Source organism: Chanodichthys erythropterus, chromosome 21, assembly GCF_024489055.1.
Source record: "Chanodichthys erythropterus isolate Z2021 chromosome 21, ASM2448905v1, whole genome shotgun sequence".
Taxonomy (NCBI): Eukaryota; Metazoa; Chordata; class Actinopteri; order Cypriniformes; family Xenocyprididae; genus Chanodichthys; species Chanodichthys erythropterus.
In genome coordinates, this window is record NC_090241.1 from 36,087,518 (window position 1) to 36,101,206 (window position 13,689).

The following is a 13,689-nucleotide window of genomic DNA, read 5'->3' on the forward strand; positions in this document are numbered from 1 at the left end:
ATAGGTTGTTTTAACCCAGAGTTTGGGTTGTTTTATCCCAGTGTTTGGATTGTTTTAACCCAGTGAATAGGTTGTTTTAACCCAGAGTTTGGGTTGTTTTAACCCAGAGTTTAGGTTGTTTTAACCCAGTGAATAGGTTGTTTTAACCCAAAGTTTGGGTTGTTTTATCCCAGCGTTTGGGTTGTTTTAACCCAGTTAATAGGTTGTTTTAACCCAGAGTTTGGGTTGTTTTATCCCAGTGTTTGGATTGTTTTAACCCAGTGAATAGGTTGTTTTAACCCAGAGTTTGGGTTGTTTTATCCCAGCGTTTGGGTTGTTTTAACCCAGTTAATAGGTTGTTTTAACCCAGAGTTTGGGTTGTTTTAACCCAGTTAATAGGTTGTTTTAACCCAGAGTTTGGGTTGTTTTAACCTAGAGTTTGGGTTGATTTAACCTAGAGTTTGGGTTGTTTTAACCCAGTGAATAGGTTGTTTTAACCCAGTGAATAGGTTGTTTTAACCCAGAGTTTGGGTTGTTTTATCCCAGCGTTTGGGTTGTTTTAACCCAGTGAATAGGTTGTTTTAACCCAGAGTTTGGGTTGTTTTAACCCAGAGTTTAGGTTGTTTTAACCCAGTGAATAGGTTGTTTTAACCCAGAGTTTGGGTTGTTTTAACCCAGTAAATAGGTTGTTTTAACCCAGAGTTTGGGTTGTTTTAACCCAGAGTTTGGGTTGTTTTAACCCAGAGTTTGGGTTGTTTTAACCCAGAGTTTGGGTTGTTTTAACCCAGTGAATAGGTTGTTTTAACCCAGAGTTTGGGTTGTTTTAACCCAGTGAATAGGTTGTTTTATCCCAGCGTTTGGGTTGTTTTCACCCAGTGAATAGGTTGTTTTAACCCAGAGTTTGGGTTGTTTTAACCCAGTGAATAGGTTGTTTTAACCCAGAGTTTGGGTTGTTTTAACCCAGTGAATAGGTTGTTTTATCCCAGCGTTTGGGTTGTTTTCACCCAGTGAATAGGTTGTTTTAACCCAGAGTTTGGGTTGTTTTAACCCAGTGAATAGGTTGTTTTATCCCAGCGTTTGGGTTGTTTTCACCAAGTGAATAGGTTGTTTTAACCCAGAGTTTGGGTTGTTTTATCCCAGTGAATAGGTTGTTTTAACCCAGAGTTTGGGTTGTTTTAACCCAGAGAATGGGTTGTTTTATCCCAGAGTTTGGGTTGTTTTAACCCAGAGATTGGGTTGTTTTATCCCAGAGTTTGGGTTGTTGTAACCCAGAGTTTGGGTTGTTTTATCCCAGCGAATGGATTGTTTTAACCCAGAGTTTGGGTTGTTTTATCCCAGAGTTTGGGTTGTTTTATCCCAGTGAATGGATTGTTTTAACCCAGAGTTTGGGTTGTTTTATCCCAGAGTTTGGTTGTTTTATCCCAGCGAATGTAATGTTTTAACCCAGAGTTTGGGTTGTTTTATCCCAGCGAATGTAATGTTTTAACCCAGAGTTTGGGTTGTTTTATCCCAGCGAATGTAATGTTTTAACCCAGAGTTTGGTTGTTTTATCCCAGCGAATGTAATGTTTTAACCCAGAGTTTGGGTTGTTTTATCCCAGAGTTTGGTTGTTTTATCCCAGCGAATGTAATGTTTTAACCCAGAGTTTGGGTTGTTTTATCCCAGCGAATGTAATGTTTTAACCCAGAGTTTGGTTGTTTTATCCCAGCGAATGTAATGTTTTAACCCAGAGTTTGGTTGTTTTATCCCAGCGAATGTAATGTTTTAACCCAGAGTTTGGGTTGTTTTATCCCAGCGAATGTAATGTTTTAACCCAGAGTTTGGGTTGTTTTATCCCAGCGAATGTAATGTTTTAACCCAGAGTTTGGGTTGTTTTATCCCAGAGTTTGGTTGTTTTATCCCAGCGAATGTAATGTTTTAACCCAGAGTTTGGGTTGTTTTATCCCAGCGAATGTAATGTTTTAACCCAGAGTTTGGTTGTTTTATCCCAGCGAATGTAATGTTTTAACCCAGAGTTTGGTTGTTTTATCCCAGCGAATGTAATGTTTTAACCCAGAGTTTGGGTTGTTTTATCCCAGCGAATGTAATGTTTTAACCCAGAGTTTGGGTTGTTTTATCCCAGCGAATGTAATGTTTTAACCCAGAGTTTGGGTTGTTTTATCCCAGAGTTTGGGTTGTTTTATCCCAGCGAATGTAATGTTTTAACCCAGAGTTTGGTTGTTTTATCCCAGCGAATGTAATGTTTTAACCCAGAGTTTGGTTGTTTTATCCCAGCGTTTGGGTTGTTTTAACCCAGAGTTTGGTTGTTTTATCCCAGCGAATGTAATGTTTTAACCCAGAGTTTGGTTGTTTTATCCCAGCGAATGTAATGTTTTAACCCAGAGTTTGGTTGTTTTATCCCAGCGAATGTAATGTTTTAACCCAGAGTTTGGTTGTTTTATCCCAGCGAATGTAATGTTTTAACCCAGAGTTTGGGTTGTTTTATCCCAGCGAATGTAATGTTTTAACCCAGAGTTTGGTTGTTTTATCCCAGCGAATGTAATGTTTTAACCCAGAGTTTGGGTTGTTTTATCCCAGAGTTTGGTTGTTTTATCCCAGCGAATGTAATGTTTTAACCCAGAGTTTGGTTGTTTTATCCCAGCGAATGTAATGTTTTAACCCAGAGTTTGGGTTGTTTTATCCCAGCGAATGTAATGTTTTAACCCAGAGTTTGGGTTGTTTTATCCCAGCGAATGTAATGTTTTAACCCAGAGTTTGGGTTGTTTTATCCCAGCGAATGTAATGTTTTAACCCAGAGTTTGGTTGTTTTATCCCAGCGAATGTAATGTTTTAACCCAGAGTTTGGGTTGTTTTATCCCAGAGTTTGGTTGTTTTATCCCAGCGAATGTAATGTTTTAACCCAGAGTTTGGTTGTTTTATCCCAGCGAATGTAATGTTTTAACCCAGAGTTTGGGTTGTTTTATCCCAGCGAATGTAATGTTTTAACCCAGAGTTTGGGTTGTTTTATCCCAGCGAATGTAATGTTTTAACCCAGAGTTTGGGTTGTTTTATCCCAGAGTTTGGTTGTTTTATCCCAGCGAATGTAATGTTTTAACCCAGAGTTTGGTTGTTTTATCCCAGCGAATGTAATGTTTTAACCCAGAGTTTGGTTGTTTTATCCCAGCGAATGTAATGTTTTAACCCAGAGTTTGGTTGTTTTATCCCAGCGAATGTAATGTTTTAACCCAGAGTTTGGGTTGTTTTATCCCAGAGTTTGGTTGTTTTATCCCAGCGAATGTAATGTTTTAACCCAGAGTTTGGTTGTTTTATCCCAGCGTTTGGGTTGTTTTAACCCAGAGTTTGGTTGTTTTATCCCAGCGTATGGGTTGTTTTAACCCAGAGTTTGGGTTGTTTTAACCCAGTGAATAAGTTGTTTTAACCCAGAGTTTGGGTTGTTTTATCCCAGCGTTTGGGTTGTTTTAACCCAGTGAATAAGTTGTTTTAACCCAGAGTTTGGGTTGTTTTAACCCAGTGAATAGGTTGTTTTATCCCAGCGTTTGGGTTGTTTTCACCCAGTGAATAGGTTGTTTTAACCCAGAGTTTGGGTTGTTTTAACCCAGTGAATAGGTTGTTTTATCCCAGCGTTTGGGTTGTTTTCACCCAGTGAATAGGTTGTTTTAACCCAGAGTTTGGGTTGTTTTATCCCAGCGAATGGATTGTTTTAACCCAGAGTTTGGGTTGTTTTATCCCAGAGTTTGGGTTGTTTTATCCCAGCGAATGGATTGTTTTAACCCAGAGTTTGGGTTGTTTTATCCCAGAGTTTGGTTGTTTTATCCCAGCGAATGTAATGTTTTAACCCAGAGTTTGGGTTGTTTTAACCCAGAGTTTGGTTGTTTTATCCCAGCGTTTGGGTTGTTTTAACCCAGAGTTTGGTTGTTTTATCCCAGCGTATGGGTTGTTTTAACCCAGAGTTTGGGTTGTTTTATCCCAGCGTTTGGGTTGTTTTAACCCAGTGAATAAGTTGTTTTAACCCAGAGTTTGGGTTGTTTTATCCCAGCGAATGGGTTGTTTTAACCCAGAGTTTGGGTTGTTTTATCCCAGCGAATGGGTTGTTTTAACCCAGAGTTTGGGTTGTTTTATCCCAGCGTATGGGTTGTTTTAACCCAGAGTTTGGGTTGTTTTATCCCAGTGAATAAGTTGTTTTAACCCAGAGTTTGGTTGTTTTATCCCAGCGTATGGGTTGTTTTAACCCAGAGTTTGGGTTGTTTTATCCCAGTGAATAAGTTGTTTTAACCCAGAGTTTGGGTTGTTTTAACCCAGAGTTTGGGTTGTTTTATCCCAGTGTTTGGGTTGTTTTAACCCAGTGAATAAGTTGTTTTAACCCAGAGTTTGGGTTGTTTTATCCCAGTGTTTGGGTTGTTTTAACCCAGTGAATAAGTTGTTTTAACCCAGAGTTTGGGTTGTTTTATCCCAGTGAATAAGTTGTTTTAACCCAGAGTTTGGTTGTTTTATCCCAGCGTATGGGTTGTTTTAACCCAGAGTTTGGGTTGTTTTATCCCAGTGAATAAGTTGTTTTAACCCAGAGTTTGGTTGTTTTATCCCAGCGTATGGGTTGTTTTAACCCAGAGTTGGGGTTGTTTTATCCCAGTGAATAAGTTGTTTTAACCCAGAGTTTGGGTTGTTTTAACCCAGAGTTTGGGTTGTTTTATCCCAGTGTTTGGGTTGTTTTAACCCAGTGAATAAGTTGTTTTAACCCAGAGTTTGGTTGTTTTATCCCAGCGTATGGGTTGTTTTAACCCAGAGTTTGGTTGTTTTATCCCAGTGTTTGGGTTGTTTTAACCCAGTGAATAAGTTGTTTTAACCCAGAGTTTGGTTGTTTTATCCCAGCGTTTGGGTTGTTTTAACCCAGTGAATAGGTTGTTTTAAGCCAGAATTTGGGTTGTTTTATCCCAGTAAATGCATTGTTTTAACCCAGAGTTTGGGTTGTGTTATCCCAGCGTTTGGTTTATTTTAACCCAGTGTATGGATGGTTTTAACCCAGCGATTGGGTTGTTTTAACCCAGCATTTGGGTTAAATGTTTACCATGCTGAGCAGTTTTATTTAACTCAACTATTGTTTAAAAATGACTCTATTGTTGCTTAAAATGAACCCAAATGTATGCTGGAAACAAACATTTATTAAAGTTTAATGAATAATAATTAAACAATAAACATTAAATTGCTTAAGTGTTCACCTTTTGATTATTATTGTTTCCTCTAGTAATTATGTGTAATTTCCTGCATATTTTGAGTTCATTTTAAGCAACAATAGAGTCAATTTTAAACAATAGTTGAGTTAAATAAAACTGCTCAGCATGGTAAACATTTAACCCAACCGCTGGATTGAAATAACCCAATCTCTGAGTTTGTCCATTTCAACCCAACTTGGGTTGTTTTTAACCCAGCATAGTTTCTTTACAGTTTTTGGTGTGAACGGGCCCTGAGAGTATAGAGCTATGAAATGATTATGAATAGATAATTTGATATTTGATGAGAAAAGTTCATAATGAGATCTTGAGATGTTGAGATCTCTTCTAAAACATGTGAGATTACTGTAGTCTTCTATCAGGAGAAACTTCTTGGAAGACTTATTACTGTTTAGGAGAAACAATTGATATATGCATGATGAACTAACTGACATGAAGGCACTTAAAACTTAAAACATTTCATAATGCAACGATACATACACAGTTCGAGTTTGTGCAGCTATAGAAGCGTTCGCATACTAAAGCTGAGATATGCTTATTAGACTCTGGAGTTGAATCTGCCATTGGACTTGATCCCAACATTTGGTTTGGGTTAAACCAAATCATTCAAAGATGAGCTGTATTTTTCCGTCTGTTACTCATCAGAACAATCATGACCTCCTCCCTGTTTCCTTCCTTTGCTTTTCTTTTTCCTACTGTTTCCACACTGAAAACCAATGACATTACAAAACCAGACTGCTCCCAATCAGCAGAACACACACCATCTGAGAACGTTCCCTGTTAGCTGGGATAAACTTTGGGAGAAACATCTCAGCCAAAGCTGAAACTGCAATGAGAACTCCGGAGCTGTGAAAGAGCAAACTCTGCTCTTTAACGTTCCCTCAGAAAAATGCACATCGAATGGCAATTTTAATTCCACAAAGGCCATTTAGTATCCGCTCCCGAAGGGCTTTTGTGCCGACAAAATCCTTCCGTCTATAAATAGCCCCAGAATCCTCTAATCTAAACCTCTGACCAGAGTCTTTTGTTGATGTGATTAATGTGTGGTTGGAGATGCGAGACCACTGAAGACTTGAATTATGAGAACGCAACAACAGGAGGATGACACTGTGATTGGAAACATCGAGGAGCAGAAGATGAGCTGAGCGAGACGGTTTAATAGTGTGTGATGAGTGTGTGTGTGTGTGTGACGTGAGGATAAAGGTGATGAGTGGCATTTCATCTCAGTGTGGTTTGGTTTTCGTCGACTATGCATGAGAATCAGACATTGCATGAGCGTAAAAGTGTGTTTAATTATTCATCAAAGAATACTGGGGGAAAATGCATTTCGATTTCAACAATTTCAACGATTTTCTTGAGCAGCAAAACATCATATTAGAATGATTTCTGAAGGATCATGTGACACTGAAGACTGGAGTAATGATGCTGAAAATTCAGCTTTGATTACAGGAATAAATTACACTTTACTATATATTCACAGTTATTTTACATTGTAATAATATTTCACAATTTTACAGGTTTTACTGTATTTTTGATCAAATAAATGCAGCCTTGGTGAGCCGAAGAGACAAAACATCTGTTTGACTGCTGGGTAACATTAACCAATCATTTTTTAAAGAATAATAACACTGATGAATCATTCACAATAAGACCAGGAACATGTATTAAGAAAGTCAATATAGTCAACTAGTGTATTCATCACCTTTAAAGAGTGTGTTTGGCCGTATCTGCTGAATGTGTGTGTGTGGTCAGCAGGTGAAGGATTGAGGAATTCGGACACAACATGTGTGAAAACAGACCGTGTGTGTGTGTGAGATGCTCGGAGCGTCTGCAGTCACTACTGTAAATGTATTTATAGAGCGAGAGAAAGAGGGCTGTGTTTGTTCGCTGCTGTATGTGCTGAGTAGGTGAAGTGTGTTTGGGAACGAGCTGACTGCTGAGATGAGCTCTATTCTGAGCGAGGAAGCCCCTCTCTGCCTGTATCACTCGCTCCGAGAGAGACTGAGAGAGAGACAGAGACACTGGGTGTGTTTCACACTTCAGCCTCTACAATGAAACTCGATCTTCCTCTCCATAGTGGCGTCTACTATTTATAACCGTCATGAATGTGTGTGTATTAGAGACATAGACTGTGTTCATCTTGAAGGGTTTGTCATGTTCAGTGTGTGTGTGTGTGTGTGTGTGTGTGTGTTACTAGCAGTGTTGAGGTACTAAATGTAGCACCACTACTAACTTCACTAACTGAAGTACACTGTTCAGTAGTGTGATAATTAATACAGCTCTACAGCTGATGAAACAATCAAACTCGCTTTCTTTCAGATTCATTCTTGTGAATAATTTATTTCGGTATGTACAAGTTAACTAATAAAAAATTAAAAAAATTAGTTAAATGCTGCTGTTTGTTACTTAATTTTGGAGTTGGTTATCAATCCATCCATCCATCCATCATCTACTCATCCATACATCCATCCATCCATCCATCATCTACTCATCCATACATCCATCCATCCATCATCTACTCATCCATACATCCATCCATCCATCCATCATCTACTCATCCATACATCCATCCATCCATCCATCATCTACTCATCCATACATCCATCCATCCATCATCTACTCATCAATCCATCCATCTACTCATCCATCCATCCATCCATCCATCCACATACTCATCTATTCATCCATCCATCCATCCATCCACTCATCCGTCCATCCATCCATCCATCCATCCACCAATCTACTCATCCACCATCCATCCATCCATCCATCCATCTATCTACTCATCCATCCATCCATCCATCCATCCATCCATCCACATACTCATCTATTCATCCATCCATCCATCCATCCACTCATCCGTCCATCCATCCATCCATCCATCCACCAATCTACTCATCCACCATCCATCCATCCATCCATCTATCTACTCATCCATCCATCCATCCATCCAACTATCCATCCATCCATCATCCATCCATCCATCCAACTATCCATCCACTAATCTACTCATCCAACTATCCATCCATTCATCCATCCATCCAACTATCCATCCACTAATCTACTCATCCAACTATCCATCCATCCATCCATCCAACTATCCATCCATCCATCCAACTATCCATCCATCCATCCATCCATCCATCCATCCATCCATCCATCCACCAATCTACTCATCCACCATCCATCCATCTATCTACTCATCCATCCATCCAACTATCCATCCACTAATCTACTCATCCAACCATCCATCCATCCATCCATCCAACTATCCATCCATCCATCCATCCATCATCCATCCATCTACTAATCCATCCATCCATCCATCCATCCACCAATCTACTCATCCACCATCCATCCATCCATCTATCTACTCATCCATCCATCCAACTATCCATCCACTAATCTACTCATCCAACCATCCATCCATCCATCCATCCATCCAACTATCCATCCATCCATCCATCCATCCATCTATCTACTCATCCATCCATCCATCCATCCAACTATCCATCCATCCATCATCCATCCATCCATCCATCCATCCATCCATCCATCCATCCATCCATCCATCCATCCATCCAACTATCCATCCACTAATCTACTCATCCAACTATCCATCCATCCATCCATCCAACTATCCATCCATCCATCCATCCAACTATCCATCCATCCAACTATCCATCCATCCATCCATCCATCCACCAATCTACTCATCCACCATCCATCCATCCATCTATCTACTCATCCATCCATCCATCCATCCATCCATCCATCCATCCATCCAACTATCCATCCATCCATCATCCATCCATCCATCCATCCATCCACTAATCTACTCATCCAACTATCCATCCATTCATCCATCCATCCAACTATCCATCCACTAATCTACTCATCCAACTATCCATCCATCCATCCATCCATCCAACTATCCATCCATCTACCTACTCATCCATCCATCCATCCATCCATCATCCATCCATCCATCCATCCATCCATCCATCCAACTATCCATCCACTAATCTACTTATCCAACTATCCATCCATCCATCCATCTACTCATCCATCCATCCAACTATCCATCCATCATCCATCCATCCATCTACTCATCCATCCATCCATCCATCCAACTATCCATCCATCCATCCATCTACTCATCCATCCATCCATCCATCCATCCAACTATCCATCCATCCATCTATCATCCATCCATCCATCTATCTACTCATCCATCCATCCATCCATCCAACTATCCATCCATCCATCCATCATCCATCCATCTACTAATCCATCCATCCACCAATCTACTCATCCACCATCCATCCATCCATCTATCTACTCATCCATCCATCCATCCATCCAACTATCCATCCATCCATCATCCATCCATCCATCCACTAATCTACTCATCCAACTATCCATCCATTCATCCATCCATCCAACTATCCATCCACTAATCTACTCATCCAACTATCCATCCATCCATCCATCCATCCAACTATCCATCCATCTATCTACTCATCCATCCATCCATCCATCCATCCAACTATCCATCCATCCATCCAACTATCCATCCACTAATGTACTTATCCAACTATCCATCCATACATCTACTCATCCATCCATCCATCCAACTATCCATCCATCATCCATCCATCCATCTACTCATCCATCCATCCATCCATCCAACTATCCATCCATCCATCCATCTACTCATCCATCCATCCATCCATCCATCCATCCAACTATCCATCCATCCATCTATCATCCATCCATCCATCTATCTACTCATCCATCCATCCATCCATCCATCCAACTATCCATCCATCCATCCATCATCCATCCATCTACTAATCCATCCATCCACCAATCTACTCATCCACCATCCATCCATCCATCTATCTACTCATCCATCCATCCAACTATCCATCCACTAATCTACTCATCCAACTATCCATCCATCCATCCATCCATCCATCCACTAATCTACTCATCCAACTATCCATCCATCCATCCATCCATCCATCCATCCAACTATCCATCCATCCATCTATCTACTCATCCATCCATCCATCCATCCATCCATCCAACTATCCATCATCCATCCATCCATCCATCCAACTATCCATCCACTAATCTACTTATCCAACTATCCATCCATCCATCCATCCATCCATCCATCTACTCATCCATCCATCCATCCATCCATCCATCCATCCATCCAACTATCCATCCATCATCCATCCATCCATCCATCCATCCATCCATCCATCCATCCATCCATCCAACTATCCATCCACTAATCTACTCATCCAACTATCCATCCATCCATCCATCCATCCATCCATCCAACTATCCATCCATCCATCCATCCATCTACTCATCCATCCATCCATCCATCCATCCAACTATCCATCCATCCATCCATCTACTCATCCATCCATCCATCCATCCATCCATCCTTCATCCATCCATCCATCCATCCATCCATCCAACTATCCATCCATCCATCCATCCATCCATCATCCATCCATCCATCCATCCATCCATCCATCCATCTATCTACTCATCCATCCATCCATCCATCCAACTATCCATCCATCATCCATCCATCCATCTACTCATCCATCCATCCATCCATCCAACTATCCATCCATCCATCTATCATCCATCCATCCATCTATCTACTCATCCATCCATCCATCCAACTATCCATCCATCCATCCATCATCCATCCATCTACTAATCCATCCATCCACCAATCTACTCATCCACCATCCATCCATCCATCTATCTACTCATCCATCCATCCAACTATCCATCCACTAATCTACTCATCCAACTATCCATCCATCCATCCATCCATCCAACTATCCATCCACTAATCTACTCATCCAACTATCCATCCATCCATCCATCCATCCAACTATCCATCCATCCATCTATCTACTCATCCATCCATCCATCCATCCATCCAACTATCCATCCATCCATCATCCATCCATCCAACTATCCATCCACTAATCTACTTATCCATCCATCCATCCATCCATCCATCCAACTATCCATCCATCCATCATCCATCCATCCAACTATCCATCCACTAATCTACTTATCCATCCATCCATCCATCCATCCATCCATCCATCCATCCATCCAACTATCCATCCATCCATCCATCCATCCATCCATCCATCCATCCACTAATCTACTTATCCAACTATCCATCCATCCATCCATCTACTCATCCATCCATCCATCCATCCATCCATCCATCCATCCATCCATCCATCCATCCAACTATCCATCCATCATCCATCCATCCATCCATCCATCCATCCATCCATCCATCCATCCATCCAACTATCCATCCACTAATCTACTCATCCAACTATCCATCCATCCATCCATCCATCCATCCATCCATCCATCCATCCATCATCCATCCATCCATCCATCCATCCATCCATCCATCCATCCAACTATCCATCCATCCATCATCCATCCATCCATCCATCCATCCATCCATCTATCTACTCATCCATCCATCCATCCAACTATCCATCCATCCATCCATCCATCCATCCACCTATCTACTCATCCATCCATTTATGTCTGCCTGTTCAAGTTTCATAATTTCAACACTCTCTTTAAATGTCTTCTCATATGTAAAGTCTGAAGTCAAATTCATTCTTGTGAATAATTCCTAATAATAGGAATAGTATATATATATATATATATATTCAACAGCTGGTGTTTTGACCTTTTAATTGTACTACACCGCGGTGAACTTTCATCTTTTTAATTTTATCATACGACTAACCTCAGCCTCTGAATGTCAGCCTCTGCTGGTCAAAGGCTGTAATTGTTAAATAAAATGAGGAGAAAGGACCATATGTGGACATTTATTTATTTATTTATTTTTTAAGCATTTTGCATTTGCAGCTTTGACATTCCTAAATAGTGAGTATAATATACTCATAATATACTATATTATGTGCCTATTTAAGAACAGACTAAAATATTCAGCATTCAAAAAAGTATTTTTTTCACCTCAAGCACAGATGTTTTTGCAAATGTTGTTTCCTCTTGTTATTTCTGGCAGCATGCATATATTATCATGCATTGTCTTTTTCAATACATGTAAAAATAAAGCGTCAGAATCAGTCAGTGGTTTGTCTGATCTTGACTTTGGTCTAAAGCTCCAGTGGAAACAGACGTCTACAGCACTGAACACACTGAGCAATACTTTCCTAAAGTCAATGATTTTATTTTTGGTGGTGCAGAACTCCTCTTCCTCTTTCATCTGAAGCTGCTTTAGTGGTCGTTTTTGAATCAGTGGGCAGATGTTCAACTTTAATCATCAAGATTTCAGTGTTTAGTGGGTTGTGCCCACAAAAAGTCCAAAGCTATGTTCAAAATAGCATACTAATCTTGAAGTGTGCATGCTGTGCACAGTATGCATAGAATATCTGATGTAATGCATTTGACATTTTTTTTTATTTATGCATTCAAAAAAATGAACCTTAATTTCCGGTCATGTGACAACAGCATAGATGGTACTATTTAAAGTGTTTGTTGTTGCATCATGCAAACTGTTTCACATACTATTCTTACAAAATATTAGCCATTATTAAGTGTTTACTATCATCATGCTATTGTTCTTTCACCATGGAAAATAGCAGTAAGAATAATCACTCTCTCTCTCTCTGTTTCTCTGCAGTGAAGTACATTAAGGAGATGTCTGCGTTTTTTAAGGGCGGATCGACGGCGGGACCCCCAGTGCTCGATTCTCCTCCAGCCACCCCGCAGAAGCAGACAGACCCCGCTCTTAAAGAGACCAGGACCCTCCCGCTCCGAATGTGTCATGTGACACGCAAACAGTGTCCGCCTGACACAGAGGACAGGTACAAACACCGCCAGAGTTTACACATTACTGACATATCATTATGAAATGATAATAACATCAGGACTTAATCCAGTTCAAACATTAAACATTTTCTATGCCAGATTGCAAAACAACCAAATAGTTATTCATTGCATTCGTACATTCAAATGTTTTGTGTTGTTTTTATATAAAGCATGGAGCTTTAGCATGCAAAAAAACAAAAGACAATTATATAGATTTAGAACAATAAAAAATGATAATATTCACTACTCCTCAAAAGTTTGGGATCAGTACAAATTTTTTTTATATATGAATTAGTCTCTTTTGCTCACCACGGCTGCATTGATTTGATAAAAAATACAGAAAAAATGGTAATATTGTAAAATATTTTTTCAATTCAAAACAGCTGTTTTTTATGTGAATATATAGTAAAGTGTAATTTATTCCTGTGATCAAAGCTGAATTTTCAGCATCATTGCTCCAGTCTTCAGTGTCACATGATCCTTCAGAAATTGTTCTTGAAATAGAATACTTTGTAACATTATAAATGTCTTTACATAATATAATATAATATAATATAATATAATATAATAT

General features: G+C 39.7%; 1 protein-coding gene across 1 annotated transcript in view; it reads left to right on the top strand.

The window, feature by feature from the left end:
• snta1 (syntrophin, alpha 1) overlaps positions 1-13,689 on the top strand; it is a 37,832-nt gene that overhangs the window by 16,204 nt on the left and 7,939 nt on the right. Inside the window, exon 3 of the mRNA XM_067373249.1 lies at positions 12,931-13,114. Within this exon, the coding sequence (XP_067229350.1) occupies positions 12,931-13,114 (184 nt within the window). The remainder of the gene's footprint in view (positions 1-12,930; positions 13,115-13,689) is intronic.